Genomic DNA, 19,137 nt, shown 5'->3' on the forward strand with positions numbered 1-19,137 from the left:
TTTCCCAATTTTTTTATACTTCTTTTTTTTTTCTTCAACTTTTTAATCAATTCATGGGTATGGGTGGATGTGTGTATAGGTTTCTTCGATTTTTACGTTACCTTTTTATATTCAATTTTTATCTCTTTGCCTTCGTCTTTTCCGCTTCTTTTTTTTTGTTTTGTTTTTGATAAATCGATTTAGAAGCCGACGGGGTCTAAATAAAAAAAAAAGTGGAATTCTTTTGATTTTTCTGTGCCAGTGTGTGTGTTGCTTTTGAACTTTTTGTCGTTTGAATTTTTCGGGCCGAGTGTGTGTGCGTTTTTTCGGCATATTTTTGGGTTGTTTGTGGCCGCTTTACTTGGAAATGCAATTCCAAAATGTATTTCTCTCGCCTTTTTTAAAGGGTTTTATCTTTGGCGTCTTACAGATTTTTTCAAAATTTCTATTAATTTTTAATATTAATATTGTATGATATTTGTTAGTAATATCTATTGTTTTTAAATCTTTTTAGTTGTTGAATTTTAAGTAATTTTTCAATTTATTACTTTGGAACTTAACTTTTTTTTTAGTTTAGTTTAGTTTTTAGGTTTAAGTTCGTTACCGATTTTAGAGCTCCTTTTAAGCCCTTTTTTGTCAGTGCATCGAAGTTTATTTCTCGCTGTTCTTCCCGCTTGTTGTATTTCTTTTTTTTCTTGTGCAGGCGCTTCGCAGGCTCCATCTTGTCTTGCCGTCCCTTTCCAGCTTCCTTGATCTTTCCAGACAGTCCGTCGTCGGCTTTTGATTCGTGGGCACAGTGGGACGGTGGCGGGGGCGGCGGTTTGGGATTGGGTACAGTGGGGCGGGGGCAGCAGAGACGTGGGAATCTGAACCCCAGATATCTATGTATAGTTGTTGCTTTTTTTCTTTTGCTGGTTTTTGTTATTTTTTTTGTAAGAGGTACATAGGTGACTCAAAGATCGCTAGTCCTTTCCCTTTCCCACTTCATCTTACCATACCGCACGCGCAAATTGATGCTCAACAACAACACCATATATTTGATTTGTTTTATGTCATTTTTTCTATTTTTATTTTCATAAATTTGCATACACACGCAAGCGAAGCAGCCCACTGTCTCCGACAAAAAAAAATCACGCACACACAGAACCACACACGCATGCAAATAGCGAAAGAGAGCGAGGTGTCTGCGGCAGTGTGTGTGTGTGTTTCATTCATGAATCCAGATTTTGCCGAGGCAGGAGAACAGAAGAAGCAGAGTAAGCTGGTAACGAAGCAGAGGCAGCATTTCGGTTTGTCATTTGCAACAAGTGCGGAGAGGTTCTCTTGTACACATATTGTTGCTGCACTTATTGCATGCCCTTTTAGTTCTTTTTCGTTGCATTGTTTTATTTTTTCAATTTTTCTAAGCTTAGACAGAACGGCGGCAACGTCGACAGAAATAAGCTAAAGCTATATGGTATATATGCACCCACGGCCATAACAACGAGTAAAAAAAAAACCAAGATAGTTGGAAACCTCTGTGTTCGTCTGGCTCTATGTGTGTGTAAAAATATAAAAAATGCAGCAATGCATTCAACAGTTGATTCAAGAGAGAGCAAAAGGAAGAGAGAGAGCGGGCGGTTTGGTTGGCGAGAGAGCGGCGCTCAACAAGTTCGTTCGACGATCTGTTGCGCGGTTTCTACGGATGTGTGTGTGTATGCTGACGGGGGACGTGGGCACAGGGGTGTGGGTCAAAAGGGGTGGGGGGCTCTGGCCGATGTGGAAGGGGTATGGGGGAGGGCGGCGTGTGGAGTGGCAGTGCCAGAATGTCTGGCAGCCACGACTCTGGCGCACACACGCACACCATTCAAAGGTGCCTTTTGCACACGTGTGTGTGCGTGTGTGTATCTGTATGAGCAACTGGCAGAGCCAGCGAATTTGTAGCGCAGCCAGAAACAACAACACAACGCAACACGGCAACAGCAACCGCAGCCGCTAACAAACTGTGCTGCGACACAGTGGCACAAAAAGCTGCCAGCAAAGGGTTAAGTGTGGGCCTACTAATACATGTAAAAAACTAATTTTTGTAAACAGAATTTAAAAATGGTTTCCAAGTAGTGCGAACATTTGTCGACTTTGGGTTTATGTTTAAAACAATAATCTGTTGTTGGCAGATAGCTAACAATGTTTTAGAGATAGAAGAATTTGAAACGCGTTTCACTTATTGACTCGATGGCCTATAAATTGATAAAGGGTTTTTTAATTATTAAAGAAGAAGAAAATGTGTTATATTATCTCGCTGTTAAAAATGTTATCTTTTGATTTGTTCTATTCCATGTTTTTAGGTATCATATAATATTTTTTTTATTTTTTATATAAAAAAAAGCCATACGAATTGGTCCCACTGTGCGGTTCGCGGTGTTTGTCAGTTAGTCAGTCAGTCGGGTGACTGTGGCAATCGAAAAGAGTGGACAAAGACTGTGGCGCACAGGGACGGGGGAATGGGTTGCTCCGTCCCATGTTGTCCATTCGGTCCCACCGTGCACACAACTCAGCACAGCACGGCACAGCAGCAACAAAAGCGCCGCAAAAGGGAACTGGTATTATGGCATCCCGCTCGCACTTGCACTCCAAGCACGCACACATGCAAGCGCAGACACCTCGCGACACGATTGTCGTCAGTTTGTCTGCAATGCTCAGCTTCAGCGCCATGCGCTCTCTCTCTGTTGCTCGCTCTCTAGCTCCCCCTCTCACTCTCTCTCCCACTGCTGCACGCACACGAACACCCACACGAACAGCAGCAACAACAACAGCAGCGCACAGCAGACAGGCAGGCACTTTACGCCTGTGTGCGTGAGCATTTCAGAGTGAACCGCAGTCGACGGCGGCGCCGGCAGCGACGCCGGCCGAGGCGAGGCAGTCTAGAACGTATCTTCGAACTAGAACGCCGAGGGCAGAACAATTGTGTTTTGGATTCCTTGCCGTGCGGATCGCAAACGCGAGTTATGAGAAGAGCGTAGTAAAACGTACGAGAAGTAGCTAACAAGAAAAGGAAAAGAGCAGAAGAAGCAACAGCACGCAGACATATATTTTTTTTAACTGTGTTTTATTTATCCGATCTATACCAATCGAAATATACACAACTATATAGATTTGAAACGGATTTTGAAAAGTGCTTTCAAATAAACTCCAAAAAGTATCAGAGCGAGTGTGTGCCAGTGTGTGTATGTGAGACGCGTCGCAGTCGACGTCGCTGCTTTGGGGACAGAGCTGCCAGATCGCGAGTTATGAAAGCGCAAGCGTCGCACGCAAGTAGCAACAACAGCTACAACAAAAGCACCTAAAACTTACTACCTACTACTACTGCAAAACACACTTGTTTGACTATTATTTCGCTACATTAAAATCAACAAAAATACACACAAAACTGACCAGAATCTTGGGAAAATAAAAACAATCTTTAAAGAACGCCACGAAAATAAACCATAATCATGGATAGCAGCAGCGAACAGTTGAACGGATCGGGAGCTTTGAATTTCAAGCGGCCCAAGGATTCTTCGGAGAATGCCACAAACAGCCACACAAATAATGGCAATTCTTCGGGCAGCCCCAAAATGGGAAGTCGTCGGATTTTCACGCCCCACTTTAAGCTGCAAGTCCTCGAATCATACAGGAATGATAATGATTGCAAGGGCAATCAACGGGCCACGGCCAGGAAATACAACATTCACCGCCGGCAAATCCAAAAATGGTTGCAATGCGAGTCAAATTTGCGATCATCGGTGGCCAACAATCAGCAACAGCAGCAGCAGCAGCAACAGCAACAGCAGCAACAACAGCAGCAGCAGCAACTACTCCCACAGCAATCGGTATCGCCGACACCGGCGGTCAAGGTGTTCCATCAGCTGAGCCATCCGCTGGTGCACCAGTTGCATCACCATCACGCCGCCGCGGTGGGTCATCATCATCATCATGCCGCCCACCATCATGCCGCCCATCATCATCACGCTGCAGCAGCAGCGGCGGCAGCAGCAGCGGCAGCAGCAGCAGCAGCAGCCCACCATCATGCCGCCCACCATTTGCTGGCAGCCAATGGCATGGTTCCACACCCCCTGGCCGCCCATCCCCACTTGCATGTCCCGGTGGCAATGCATCCTCAAATGCAGCATCAGAAGGAGCAACAGCAGCAGCAGCAGCAGTTGCAGCAGGAGCAGCAGCAACAGGATCAGCAGCAGTCACAGCAGGAGACACCTGCAACCATTGCTACCAATGGCAGCAATCAGGGATCCTCGAATGTCCTTTCGGCGGCCAAAATAGCCGCTGTTGTTGCCGCCGCCATGGCCACCAGCAATGGCAATCCCACACCGACAGCAACAATCCCCGCCAGCAGCAGCAGCAGCAGCAACACATTGCCGAGCAGCAATAACAGTAGTTGCCACAACAGCAGCAGCAGCAGCAATAGCTGCAACAGCAACCAAGTGCCAATACAAGTGCCAATCCTGAGCGGATCCCCTGGGTCCACATCGTCAGCCAGTCACATTCCACATGTGCCCTTTGCCTACCATCACAATCTGCATGGCTATTTGGAGAATCGACTGGAGGCGGTTGCCACACCAGCCCCCATGGACCTCTCTCTCGGATCCTCTGCCCGCCGTCAAATGCAGTTGCACGAAAAGGATCCATCTGGTGTGGATCTCACTTTCCGCAAACGTAAGGTCATCACTAGTCCGATGCAGCCGGATAAGATTAGTAAGCTGGAGGAGGTGATCAAGAAGGAGCCCGAAACGGAAACGGAGAACGAGGATGTGGAGGTGGACGTGGAGACGGAGCAGCCGGAGGAGCACAAGCTGCCCTCTAAACAGGTCAAGCTATTTAAGCCCTATTTGCTGGACGATGATGAGGAGCAGGATCATCATCATCATCACCATCACCATCGGCAGGAGGATTTGGATGAGGGAGCTGCCGAGGAGGAGCAGGACGACGAGGAAGAGTCCCGCTATGCCGACGATGATGAGGTGGACTCCAAGGAGGCGGCCGACAAGAAACAGCGTCGCCTCAAGAAAAAGCCATCGGCAATCAACGAACAAAGGGAACCCATCATCTGGAGCAACCATCCGTATCCCGGTGGCTGTGTATCGCCCGGCAGTTCGATCACCAGCAGCTTTCAGTGCCCCACCAGTATGCAACAGCAGCAGACATTTCCCGTCGCCGGCGGGAGTCCTAATCAGCAATTTCAGGACAACTGCAGCTCCAGCAAAGCCACCACGCCCCTCAGCCCATTCTCGGCGCCCGCCCTCTCGCCCACCGGCTTCTGTTGCCCCAAAGGATCGCCCGTTTCCGGTTACGAGAGCAGCTCATCCACCTACAGCGACAGCGGCAGCAACTACAGCCTCAATCTCCAGCTGCATGCCGTCTACAACGACAATCTGATGTACATGCAACAGCAGCAGCAGCAGCAGCAACAGCAGCATCACCTGCAACATCAGCAGCACCTGCAGCGCTGGCTGGATCAGGAGTCCTTGGCCACTGCGAGGACATCATCCGTCAACCGACCACTGATTCTCGTGGCGGATACTGCGCCCACAAACCTGACCCTGGTGGCCTAAGAACACACACACACACACACACACACACACACACAACAAACAACACACACAATAGAAACTAAGGAAGCAGCAATCCCACCAATCGGATGTTATAATGGCAGTCACTGGGCCTGGCCTTTTAGTTCCCTAAGCCATATTTAAGCTTAATAACGTTTTTTTTAGCCCTACCACCTAAGTTTACCTTAATAAAAAATTGTATATCTAAGCGCAAACATATATCTTCCAAGCATATCAGCAAAAAAAACCCCAAACCCTAGGTATAAACCCTTCTTTTTTTTTTGGTTACACACTAAGAACAAATTAAGCTTAAGTTCAGATTTTTCTTTTTTTTTTTCTTGTATTAGCTTGTGTAAATAATTGTGTACAAAAAGTGAAACAAGGCGAAACAATTGAATTTGCTTAAGAATTTCAACGCTTCATTTCATTTGTATAACTTGTGGGAGAGTATTTTAAGAGAGAAAATGTGAAAAATGCAACTGGAAAAACTGAGAAAATTGTTAAGAGTAAAGCTTTAAAAACGAAACAAATACACACCTTTACAATACACACTTTTTTTATTTGGAAATTGAAAATTGAAAATTCTTGTGATATGACAACAACAAAACAAAATTTTAATAAAATTGTTGAAAACTGAAGCTTATTGAATATACAGCTATATTATACATAAATATATATTTACAAACACAAAAGAGAGCAAGAAATTTAACGTAATATTAAGGGTTACATTTAAAAGTTAATTATAATGATATACAATATACATATATACAATATATTTATATACAAACAAGAGGAGAACGTTTTTTTTTTTTTTTCATTGCCAAGGGAAATATTAAATGCGCCTATACATAGAGAAAGAGATATATATATCTAAATGTATGTATATATATAAAATCAGTATTTTTATATATTACATTTGACAACAACAATAATAATAATAATAATTGTGTGACCATACAACAAACAAACAACAAAATCAAAAGGAAAACGAATTGATTAAATTAACAACAGAAAACTAAAAAAACTTTAAATTAAACTGGTTTTATCATTGCATTTGCGTTGGGTTTCGAATGAAGTCATTGCTTTTCAGATGACTGCAAATATTTCAGGGATCTATCTATAAGATCTTTTTTGGTTTCTGGGTTCAAAAAAAAAAAAAATCAATATCAATACACCCCCGCCGCATCAATTGGGATAATCTAGATTCGAGAAAAATCGACCTGCCTTTAGCTCCGCAATTCTTCTTAGCTGTCAGTGTGAGGTTAAGGCCCCATTTATAGAACCGATCGCCGTTTGATCTTTGCGATCATACCGAATGTGCCATTCAAATGTGTGTGCGTTATTTGCGTGCCTCATTGTGACAACTCATGGGTTGTCAGTCAGTCAGTCAGTCAGTCACTCAAGTCAGGGCATAGCTTAAGGCTTTGGGGCTTTCCATTTCGAGTGCCTGTGCCACGCCCCCTGCCCCCCCCCCCCCCCATCCCCTACGCACAGACTAGACCACCCACCGCCCTCCGCGAGCTACTCGGTTTCTGGTCAAATTCGCTTGGCACATTTCAACGGCGGGGTATGACTAAGCCGCAAATTCTATAATGATCGTATTTTTAAAACGTTTAAAAATAAAGTGCTCTCGTTTGCCAATGTGTGCGCCAATCACGAGCCCCGAGCCGCAGCATTCAGCACCACTGCGATCCACAGCCACATCCACATCAGCATTAGCATCAGCATCAGCATCAGCACCACCGCAACTGCCACAGACGGCAGCTATCGTATCGTATCGTATCGGATCGGATCGGATTGGATCGGTTTGGGGGATCGGTTCTTGAGACAGAGCGGCATACTCATTGTTTTTCACTTGACGCGCTTTCCCTTCTGCAGAGCAAAAGGCAAATCCGAGCGATCGCTGCCAAAGAATTTTTGCGACATTTGCGGACAAAATAGACCCCACGGGATACCCACTAGTCATGCACAAGGCGAAAAATATTCCACTACTTTATGAAAAGTAATATTCATAGACACTAGCTGCCATTAAATGAACAAGGTATACTCTCTTGTATACCATAATGTTCTTATCACTTAGCCAACATTTGTTGCATCGCATTTTTTTTTCTCTGTGTACAAAAGGGTGGAGACTGTGCTGGCAGATCGGAACTGTTGGCATCTATGCGATTTGATCGTTCAGGTGATCGTTCCCACGTAGTCAAGTCCAACTAGGGACGTAGTTAAGTGGAAGGGATGAGGAACAAAAGAAATAGGAACGGGGAATCAATTCGGGAGGAGTGGACAACAGCTAGATCAACACAAAAGTCAAAAGAACACAACGAAATGGAACACTAAATCAGATTAGGAAGTACCAACAGTACCAAAGTTTACTTAGTCTATAACAGTACAGTTATATAATCTTTAATCTATGAAAGATAAGAGGTGTTCAAGAAGTTGAAACTAGAAACTATGGAGAAGAATCAATGGAAAAGATCAGAAACGCAAGGATGAGAACCAATAACCACAAATAGGACCACCAAACAAACTATGGTAAGGTACGACGAAAATGGCTAAGATCAGGGGCCAGAATCCCCAAGAGGAGCGTACATATGTACGTATGTATGTATGTCGAGGTGGGGTCCATTGGTACCGGGAAACTGTGGGAGGAGCGACCGCAGATGATTGCTAAATTTCAATTTATTTTCGTGCTATTTTCTTCGAACCGCGTTGCCCCGTGTAAACTTTTGCTCGCTTTTCTTTTACCATCCAAAAATATGTGGTTTTTGTTGCTGCCTTTAATGCCACGTGACAAATTTCGATCGTTCGGACGTAACAAAAAAAAAAAAAATATATATATATATATATATTTTGATTTGCAGCCAGCCAAGTTTTACAAAGTAAATAGGGGAAGAAGACACTGGCACATAGCAAAGCAGCAGAATTCACCTGAGTCCCGAGACTCGAATCACGAATCTCGAGTACTTTGCAGATGGCGATCGTCTCTGGCAGATATCACTATACATACATATATACGCTTATATATTGTTTGTTATTGATCAAGCGAGTTTTGCGCACCGTGTGATGTTGTAATCACAGGAACGAATCTCGCGCGATCCCATCGACAATCGTGACATAATCTCTTATATGAATACTCGTACTTTCAGTTGTGAACTGTACCAATGGGTTGGATAAATCGTTTGGCTTCTGTCTACCATTTGACCAACGGATCCTACAAGAAATTAATTATTATAATCACTACATTGTACAGCGCCCATAAACACCTAAGATCCCTGATCAATCAGAACTGGCGAACGTATCCATCAATGTTGCGCCATCAGTTCGTTTGGATCCATCAGATTCCTGATAATGCTAACCCCATAATGACTTAAAAAAAAAAAAAAATCCCCACATTCGATTTGCGCTAATAATTCATAAGAAAATTGATTTTAATTTGGATCGGCTTTTTATCAGATGTACGTACAGTTTATTTTTGGACTCGCTGCGGCAAACGCGCCCAGACAAACGATACAAATAACAATCGAATAAATCATTTTCGAGTGGTGCAAAAGCGTTAACTAATTATAGATCAGGACCAGACCATGTTGTTATTAATGTTCAACTGACAGTGTCAAATCGATGCTCTTCAAATAAAGGAGACGCACTGAAGATCTCCGATTTCGGGGTTGGCCAAAAACATATTGTGTAAGGTCCCGTCTGGTTGCAAAGAAATAACAAAAAAAAAAAAAAATATGTATATATATATAAAGCAAACAGATATAGCACCACCACTCCAGACCCAATTTTCAATTCCAGGCACTATCTTGACAGGCGGATAAATCGCAAACGAAATTGATAACCTCGCCCTCGGTTCTTTTCCGCTCTTTTTTTCTTTTTATTATTATTTTTTTTTTGTGGAGCTTGACCAATTTCCGGAGGCTTACAAATTATAGGAGGTTGATCGATTAACACAGCCATGAACAGATCTTCCGATCCATTCGCGAATATATAGAGTTTGATGACAAACCAACCCCCTTTTTGAAAAATGCAATTCTTTTATAACTTTCGTATATATATATATTTTTGATTGGGTCGATATAAAATAGTTTCCATTAATCATTAGTGTGGCGTGATGTCATTTTAGTGTATCAAATAATTACATAAACGTAATAAAACTGTGCTTTAATTTCAATCAAGTTTTTCGCAACTAAAGTCGGCAGATTATGATCCAAAAAAAAAAAAAAAGTTAAGTTTAACTGTATGTTGGCATTATTAGTTAGTGGGTAGTTTCATTAATCGTTTGGTTTGCGCTGCTCGCTTCTTTTAAATGCTGGCATATATCATAAATATAGCATACAGATTAGCTTAACTAGACATATATTTGGATATATACATGGATCCGTATATATGTATGTAAATCGATCGCAGAGGATCGCCCTGGGATTTGCTGGAATCGAAAAATAGAACTGCACACACTCTCACAAGCACACATTGACACGAACACAAACATAAATATACACGCACGCGAACTGGGCAAAACATAGGGCTATATACATATAGGGATAAGGCTAAACATCCTTGTAGTCCACCGATAAATGCAAAAAGTTGTCGGGATAGCTCAGATGCTCGGACATCCATTGCAGTTGGGTCTCCTCGTGTAGATCAATGCCGTGCGTGCGACATCCAACTGGAATATTAAGGATTATTGGAGTAGTACTATAGCAACACCATATCTCTGGAACCCAACAAATTGGCACTCTAAAAACAATACAAACGTAACTCAAGCGTCCTCACTTTCCGTAATTAAAAGCTTGAAGTAAGCTTCTCATTTTATATATATTTTATTTATTTTTCCACGGATCAACTTGGTAGTCTTTAATGCGGCTAATTTAATTTGTAAATTGCCTTAGTATTTCTATTTTGGTTTTTTAGATAAACAACAAATTTGGTCGTCCGAGCAAATTTCTATTATCGATCAATGCTAAGACTTCCAAAGGGAGTTATTTAAACATAAATTTAAATGCGTTTATTGAAAATACAAAGGATTGTATCGCTTCATTCAGTCCAGGAATACAATGACTAAACATGTTCTATGTCAAAAAATAATCACGCATATATTAGTCAACGATTTTTTAAGAAATACACATTTTTGATGATGACCCGTACTTTCAATTTGCTAAATGCGTACTTAACCATTATGTAAAAGATCACCAATCAATATTTTATATTTCATTAATGAGACAGCGCTCATGTGAAGCCTACATATGCAAGTATCTATATTATAATGAATGAGATCAGCTAGCGATTACTTTAGACTGATAAGGCCGTATCTCAGTCGCTTCGATTTGCCGCATAAACAGCGCGCATCTGATCATGATCAATTTGCGGGCTATAAAGATTATGGCAATCGAACCAAAAGATGGGAAATTGTACTGACTTGGAAATCAAAGTTTAGTACCTTATCTACACTACAAGTGTGTTTTGCTATTCTTATTTTTCGGGCTACCAATTGTGACAAATTTCGTCATTTTTAATTTTAGCGTATAAAGTGTAATTATAGATTGCCGATTGCCAATTCTCGATTGCCAATCGACCGGTGGTTAGAACTAGCGTTATATATACATATGTACATATATATATCAACTTATATGTACTTTTATGTATGTATGTATGTACACATGTATACTGGGCAGATGTGGAATGTGTGTAAGTGGATGAGCTGATAATGCCTGATTACAGGCGGTGGGAGGCGGTGGCGATAAGATTTGTGCAACGGACGCGAGTTCAAGTAGGCTCTATAGCTTCATAGAACCCGCGATATTATACTACACATACGACACACCGTTCCATTCCATTTCGATCCGTTGCGGTTGGGAAAGTCACGAGTTTAATGACCAAGCGAATGGCGCTACCCCAAAAATAATAAATGAACGGCATACAACAATTGCCTCGAGTGGAAATATGGGAAGCGAATTGATTGGTGATACAGGGGCATATTCAGGTGGCAAGTATGTATGTATGCATATGCTTTCCCTACGATATTGGCATTAAGATATGCAAAGAATTCAACGAAATGATCACAAAGCTAAAATGCTGGATTGTGTGACCAATCAATTTAACGCCAGGGCTATATTTTAGTTTTAAAGTTAATAGAATTACAAGCTAAAAATAAATAAATTTGTATATTTAAGGCCAGGCACTAGTTAAAAGTAATAAAGCAAAGCAATAAATATTAATCGCTTAAAGTGGAAACGGGGGAAGTAAATCTATTAGATTGTTCCAAAGTTCGCCTGTTGACCGAGTGGTAAAAAGTAAATGAGTGATTAAAATTCACAATCATTTTCAAATAAAAATGTTTAATGACAATAGTCATACCTAGTAAGTAATATAATAATACGAAGGCTAATAATATAGTCATTACTTGGGAATTTAAAAAAAAAAAAAAACGGAGAGCTAATGCTGAAGCATTACGATTTTGAATTGTTAAATGTGAAATTTCTCGTTTTTTGAATTGACTCTTCGGTGTTATAAATCGCCTTAACCCTACTAAAACCAAATCTTGATCAAAAAAAAAAAAAAAACCGTAAAGCAATTAAACGTAATATCTCCCAAGGTGTCGTCCAATCGGCGATGCATCCGACGAAACCATAAAACCAAAAAACACCTCCAAAGCGCCAAAGAGATCATAAATCTTGAATAGGAAACCGACCCGAACGATATAGACTATTAAATGGGGGACAGGCCCGCAGACAAGCATTATATATGTAAGTATGTATGCATGTATATATACACCTCTGATCTCGACGATATGGGATATGTGTGTTTGTGCAGGTCCCCCGCAGAAAGAGTGAGCGAGACAGCGGCGAGAAAGAGAGGAGGGAGCGGGAGCGAGAGTGGCGCCAAACAGTCTGAAAATTTATTGATCCCATTTTTATTATCGTCAACGTGGAAAGTACGTACGAATGGGCAGAAGCGGAGGTGTGGTGGAAAACGAACGACATCGCGCATAGCTCATGTCTAAAAATAACCAAAAGCTCCATCGATCTGATAAGGCGCCCCAATCATTATAATCACTTAATAGATTGTGTTCCATAAAGCCATTAAATAGCAGTAAAATACAAAAAATATATATGTATGTACATACATACATAAAACTCTATCTCCGTTCCACGATTCCAAACGTTTCGCGCACTTGGAAAAGTCAGCTTTTTTGTTTTTGTTTTTTTTTTTTTGCAGTTCAGTGACGCCATTGAAGAGTGCGAAATCGAAAAGTGCTAATCAATTGTTTTTGCTTGTGTTTTTTTTTTTTGTCTGTCTTGCTGTCGGTCAATTCTTTCTTTTTGTGCGCCCCATAATTTCAATTTTAATTTCGGTTTATTTTCATCCAGCTACAAAGTGAGGGAATTACGATCAAAGGGGTGGCAGTCGGGGGGTTGCGGATGTTTAGCGAAAAGAAATTAAATCGGATTTCGTTGACGGTGCAGTTGAATTGTGAATTGAAGACTGTAGATTGCACCCGATAATGGCCGATCAACCAGACAAAAAGAAACAAACAAACAAACCAGAAAGTGGAATTTTTAAGTGGATGGACAAAGGGGGCGTGGCAGGAAATGCAAGAATCGGGTGCTTTTCAAGTGATTTTTTTTTTTTTTTTTTTTTTTTTTGGCATGGCAACAGTGTTTTAACTTCGGTGATGGAAATTATAGACATAACTTTACAGCTCTATCCAATGGATTAGTGGTTAAAGAACAAACTGTTAAACCTTGTTAAGATTTTCGGTAACATGGATACGAGAATTGATTTTAACCTTATAAGGGTTACTTTTGAAGCGGTCGTATGTTATTGAAGTTTCTTTTACGTTTGGGGGGTATCATTCAAATGAAGTATGATTGATGATCACCGGGTGTTAAAAAAAAAAAAAAAGGTGAGTTTAAATAATGATGCTGTGAAGATCAACAGGCAAACACTCGCACACAGCTGCAGCCCACCCAAAAAGCGGGGCGTGGCACCGCCAATTGTCGCACAAACACAAACACAGAAAAACACACACACACCTGCTGCACACATGCATGGATACATTTATACAGACGCATACATACATGGGCATTGTCCAGGTTGCATTTTGCAGGTTGGCATTTGTATTTGTATTGTTTGTCTGATTGACGAAATGCAAACGAAAAATGTGTCGAAATGGGACTAAGCAAATGCGCCGATGAAAGAGCGAGCAAGAGGGAGATCGCAAAACGGGGATGGGGCGTTTGGCTGTTTGGCTAGGGAGCAACAGAGAGGGGCAAAAAGTGATAAACATTGAGGTGCGATTTCCGTGCGCCGCCGTTTTCACCGGAGTTTTGTTGAATGCAGCAAGAAAAAAAAAAAAATATATATGCAGCAGGCGGGGGAGAAGAGGAGAGTCACGGAGTAGGAGTTGGAGGAGATGAGGGGCAGGGGATCGAGGTGCCGGCGAAGGTGTAAATACAAATAAGCGGAGGTGATATCTCAGAACTTCCTTTTCACACATTCGAGAGCACCCTACACAAATACAAGCACACACACGCACACATGCACTCACTCCAAAGTAGCTCAGCCAGTTTTAGCTTGTTTCACGCTGCATCTAGCTATTTTTACACAGAAAAAAAAATATACATATAATGCTTATACGAATTCATATAAAGGACATTGTGTGCAATGCAGAATATTTGTTGGCTTATGCATTTCCAAACAGATTAAAGTTTTGGAAGATGAACATTTAAAAAAAAAATTGAGGAATGGTTTGGACATTGTTTAAATTTGTACATTTTTTTTAACCCCGTAAACGATTTCTTTTTGTAAACTTTAAAACTTGGCAACACTGAAAGCCACTTGCATTTATTCTTTCTGCTTTCCGGCCGAGGCAGCGCAGTCGGCGTCGCTGCCGGCGGCAAATCATGAAAGCAGCAACAACAAATGAAGCGAATGCCAATGCACAAGGAGCTAAACGAGTGCGAGCGAGACGGGCAGAAAGAACGAGAGGAATGGAGATAGAGGGAGCAGGAGCCAAGAGGCAAAGCCAAAAGAAATGCGTTTCTTTTATTTTTGACGCGTCTTAGATTCTTCCTCTGCCGCTTCTTCTCTCGTTTTTTTCTTTCACTTTTTTGTTTTTTTTTTTTTTGTTTTTGATTTCTTGGAATCGCATCTACTTTGAACCTTCCACGTTCCGACGGAAGACTCAGAGACTCGACTGCATTGTATATTTGAATTTCATTTCAATTTAAATACGATTTTCTATGAAAATGCACGCACCACAAATACGTGCAATCGTTATCCAAACCATCTACCCCTCCCCTCCTCCCCTTTATCACCATGCTCTTTGCCTCCGCCGTCCTCTGCTTTTTTTTTGTTTTTTACCCCATACATGTACATAATACGATCCAAGTTTCATGAAAAAAACCGGAGAAACAAATTGATCATGTTTTGAATGCATTTCTGTTTGATTTCAATTTCGATTTGTGTACTCCATAAATGCGAAAGAATCTTGGATTGGAGTTGGGGGGATAAAATGGATGGATATATGGGGTGGGGTAAATCAGAATTATACGGCATATGCGGATCTAATCTAATAATATACAATATTACTGAGTCGCATACCCTAGAAATCGCACATTGATTAGCACAACCTGTCCAAATTATCCGAGCAAAATCCCCCCAAATCACGCAACACTCTAAACTGATCCGAAAGATCCTAACAGTTGAAAATCCACCTAGTCGAGCTAAAACCAAATTGTCAGAGGATTGCCTTGAATGGCCCACTTAAGCCAGGCGTGCGGCTGAAAGGAGCCGAGGATTCCTTGCCGAATCCGAATCGGAATCCTGTGCCAAGGACAGCATGCAACGCACCGATGCGAGTGCCGAATGACCTTTGGGAAAATACGTGTTGATCGACATCCATCGGCAATTGTTTGAGATCTTCGGAAATCTCTCACCTTTCGAATGGGAAATTCCTTAGGATCATCGAGCTAGCTGGTCAGAGAAGGCCGTTCATAAGCATGCAAATAAAGATTTCACACCTCGGCCAGCGCACTAGGGTGCATGGTGCAGCATAGGGCTCTCAGCCAAAGGACACGAAACGAAATGCATGGAGATCGGGACACCTGGGAAATACCCAACCTGCCCGAAACATATGGACGCACAACGCACAGGAGGGATCTCTCGCTCTGAATGGAAAGCAGAAACTCTCTATAGGCACTAGCTATCCATCCAAGTGGTTCCCGAAAAAAAAAACCCTCACAATATAATTCGTAAATCCCAGCCGCAGGTATTTAGTTCCGCCTTTGTCCATCTTTGGAATTCCCAATGCTATTATTGCACCTAAGCCACTGGAGTGGGAGGTTTTGCAGTGTGTGTGCGCGTTGCAAGTTGCTGCCGGTGAGCAACACATCGAATTCGTCCCATCTCTGTCTGGCCGCGACTCGTCATCTCTCTCTCTCTCTCTCTCTCTCTGATCTCTCTGTCCCGCTCTGGTTCGTGCTCTTGCTGTCGCCGGCGCCGCAGGTCAACAGCGATGTGTGGCATTTTCTAACAGTTGCTGCTGCTGTCGCAGGTTGCAGGTTGCATGTTTTGTTGCAGTTGCTGCAGCTTATATGACGCTTACATTTGTTATATGTATCTGCCACTGGGGGTTTTCCGTCAATATTGCAGGTTGCATAGCTTATGCTGCAGCTTCTATTGATGACTAATTTATTGTTGCTTGCTTGCTTGAGCAAGTTGCTTTAGGTTTACATTAAAACGGCACATTTCTTGGCATCAGTTGCACTCTCTGTTGGTATAATTGTTGCTGTTTCTAGTATCAAGTGTACTAATGTTGCAGGTGCTGCGCATGCATATGTTGCAAGTCTGTTGTTTATTGTAATGTACCCATAAAACTGCATATATTTATACATAGGTGTTTAGATTTCTACTATTATCGCTGAAAACTTGTTTTTCTATTCAATCTTGCTCATAAAATGGTTCAAATATATATAGATTTGCTGCACTCCCGACTTAATTCTTCCAAAATGGCTGTTAAATTTCAAACTATTGCCCATGTTGTTTTCGTTTAAATCGCTTATGGTTTTTCGGATGTTGTTTTTCGTTCAATCGCTGGCTGATTTTCTTGCTCTCCCGAAAATCCACACGCACATTTTCATTGTCGACAAATTTTCAGACGGCAGGACAAAGAATTTTTCATTCGTTTGTTTTCCACGCACTCGGTCTGAATGGCCAAAAAGGAAAATGTGACGAGCTAGAGGGAAATAGGGCACATTTTTGGGGGCAAGCGAGATGACCAAAAAAGACCTGCGATCCGTTCCGATCCGCTCCGGGTCGCTTTTCCACCCCGGGGGCATTGTTTTCAGACCGAGAGTATATAGTAGAATCTCCTATTATATCTTCTATTCCTATTTGTATTTGTATTTGTATTTTTTTTTCGGCTTTTTGTTCAGATGGGACATTGATGAATTGAAGAATGATTGCCGGAGAGTGCCGCTCAGGGCGGATTTTTCGGTTCGGCTCGGCTCGGCTCGTTTGTGTTATTCAATAGAAAAATAAATAAGTCAGACGGGTGGGTCGTCATCTGAAAGAGATACAGATAGACATGCACTTGGCCATGCCAGACTGACTGGCACCTTTTCCCTAATTTCCAAGAGACGCTGCGTCTGCGCAGACAATGGGTTTTTCTCGTTTTCATTTTCTTTTAGAGACGACTTTGAGTTTTGGTATTCAGTTTTTTAGAGTGCCTGCGGTAATTGATAGCCGAATCCAAAGGCTAAAAACGTAAATCCCAACTCACCCGCTCTGCGCACAGGTGTCGATAATTCGGCCATTAAATCGGCCAAACTCTTCTTTTGTCCGCCCACGCTGATCGGTGAAATCAGTTTCTGGGTGTACGTGAAGTCCTATCAATAATGGAGATAAAATAAAAGCAAGTGGAAAATCCATCAATTTAAGCTGAACGGATCTAATTCGGCTTTTCCACTCACATCGTCTGTATAGATTCGCAGGGGAATGTTTTTGAAGGACTCCAAATCGCCATACGGTTCCATTAGCCTCCGATTGACGGCCCAGAACTGATCGAACTTTTCGTTGACCAATCCCAGCCAAAGCTGATTGTGGTCCTTCTTTTGCATAGCGGATATGACCAGGCCGCGGTGCTTAAGCACATCTGCCTCCTTCAGGCAGGACATGTAGTGCGATTCAAGTAGCTCCCTAAGAGTTGCGGATCATCAGTAAAAATTCAGTTGGAACCAACAGTTTGTGTACCCTAGTCGAGGTAACTATGCTATTTTCAAATATTTGAAACGTATTAAAAACCCTATTGTGGTACGTTTATCTTTGTGCGAAGTTGTTAATTCATATTTGGTCCAACTTTTATATGACATTTTCTCTTATAACACGGGATTTGCTTGATGGGCAATTGTTTACCCTGTTATTACTTCGACATCCACGGTGATTGTTCATTGAGACTCGAAAAGGGAAAACTATATATGATTGCAATCCCAAGTTACGACGTGTTAAAGATAAGATTTCGCAAACACGACTGTGGGGTACACAAACTGGTATGGCGATTTCTTTAATAAATACTTGGAGTTGAGCTTGACGAGCATGTCCTCGGGGAACTTGGAGAAGTGAATGGTGAGGCACCAGGGCGTGCTGTCCTCCTCCGGATGCAGCAGATCGTATAGGACACCTAACCAGGATTCAAGACAGTACCATCATTAGTATCAAATGGGCATGCTATGATATCATCATCTCGTTAATGTAAACCCCACCAATTGGATAGTGAAGTCGCAGGGGCGTTCCATTGAAGTCGAACCACACAGCTCCATCCTGGTGTTCGGCGCTTATATAGCGTGAGAAGTACTTGCGAACCTGCCAGGATATGTACGACAGTCATTGGGATCTTATAATTGGTATGGCCATTTCCATTTGAAGCCTTTGTTTACCTTGTCAGTCACCAAAGGCAAGTAGCTGAGTCGCGATATCATCAGATAGAAAGGCTCCGGCTTAATGCCCACGATCTCGTCCCGATCCGCCTGGAAGCATATGCCTATCTGGCCCTCCCAGATCATTCGCAGCACCTCGCGGTCGTGGGCCATGTTCCTTATTTGGCTTTTGTTTTGGCTAAATTATATTTCCTTTTTGCACAATACGATTTGCGATGTTACCAGATGGGTGAAACAATGCTATTTGATAATAGTGATGGCACTTGGCATTCGAAGATGGCAACGCTGAAATATCGCACGCCACTTTGCTGCCAGACTGTTTGATTTATTTTTATTCATAGCTATTTTTTTAAACACACGCGATTAAAATATTTGCTCACAGAAAATATTTTCACCATAAATTTGTAACTTAATATTTCACATAGATATATATATATATATATTTGCATTCAAAATAATATAAAATATCAAAAAAATAATATAACAAGTTTTTCGTATTGATCGAAATGTTGATAACTCCAACAACGCAATTATGAGAAATTAAAATTGCGCGCTAGGAGAGGAAAACATACCAAGATTATAAAAATATGATATTAATTTATTATTTTAGACCTAAGAAATAATTCAACCGCTTTGTTACC

At 41.8% G+C, this 19,137-nt stretch overlaps 3 protein-coding genes and 1 long non-coding RNA gene across 6 annotated transcripts in view; 1 reads left to right on the forward strand and 3 right to left on the reverse strand.

Annotated features, from left to right (window-relative positions):
• lncRNA:CR44357 (long non-coding RNA:CR44357) overlaps positions 1-19,137 on the reverse strand; it is a 239,347-nt gene that overhangs the window by 138,573 nt on the left and 81,637 nt on the right. The window lies entirely within an intron of this gene.
• Positions 1-19,137, reverse strand: part of CG1677 (uncharacterized protein) — a 124,709-nt gene that overhangs the window by 23,935 nt on the left and 81,637 nt on the right. The window lies entirely within an intron of this gene.
• brk (brinker) lies at positions 2,916-6,109 on the forward strand. The gene has a single exon (NM_078514.4). The coding sequence runs from the start codon at positions 3,450-3,452 to the stop codon at positions 5,562-5,564; it is 2,115 nt and encodes a 704-aa protein (NP_511069.3). The 5' UTR covers positions 2,916-3,449; the 3' UTR covers positions 5,565-6,109.
• On the reverse strand, positions 9,599-18,747 carry Atg5 (Autophagy-related 5). The gene is made up of 6 exons (NM_132162.4): positions 18,497-18,747; positions 18,323-18,422; positions 18,135-18,240; positions 17,534-17,759; positions 17,344-17,449; positions 9,599-10,227 (listed from the first exon to the last, which is right to left on the reverse strand). The coding sequence occupies exons 1-6, from the start codon at positions 18,647-18,649 to the stop codon at positions 10,109-10,111; spliced, it is 810 nt and encodes a 269-aa protein (NP_572390.1). The 5' UTR covers positions 18,650-18,747; the 3' UTR covers positions 9,599-10,108.

Source organism: Drosophila melanogaster, chromosome X (assembly GCF_000001215.4).
Source record: "Drosophila melanogaster chromosome X".
NCBI lineage: Eukaryota > Metazoa > Arthropoda > Insecta > Diptera > Drosophilidae > Drosophila > Drosophila melanogaster.

Coding starts and splice junctions, on each gene's coding strand:
- brk (NM_078514.4), top strand. CDS start 3,450: ATGGATAGCAGCAGCGAACAGTTGAACGGATCGGGAGCTTTGAATTTC.
- Atg5 (NM_132162.4), bottom strand. CDS start 18,649: ATGGCCCACGACCGCGAGGTGCTGCGAATGATCTGGGAGGGCCAGATA. Junction 18,423..18,496: donor TGCCTTTGGTGACTGACAAG/GTAAACAAAGGC, acceptor ATATCCTGGCAG/GTTCGCAAGTACTTCTCACG. Junction 17,760..18,134: donor CTCGTCAAGCTCAACTCCAA/GTATTTATTAAA, acceptor CGCAACTCTTAG/GGAGCTACTTGAATCGCACT.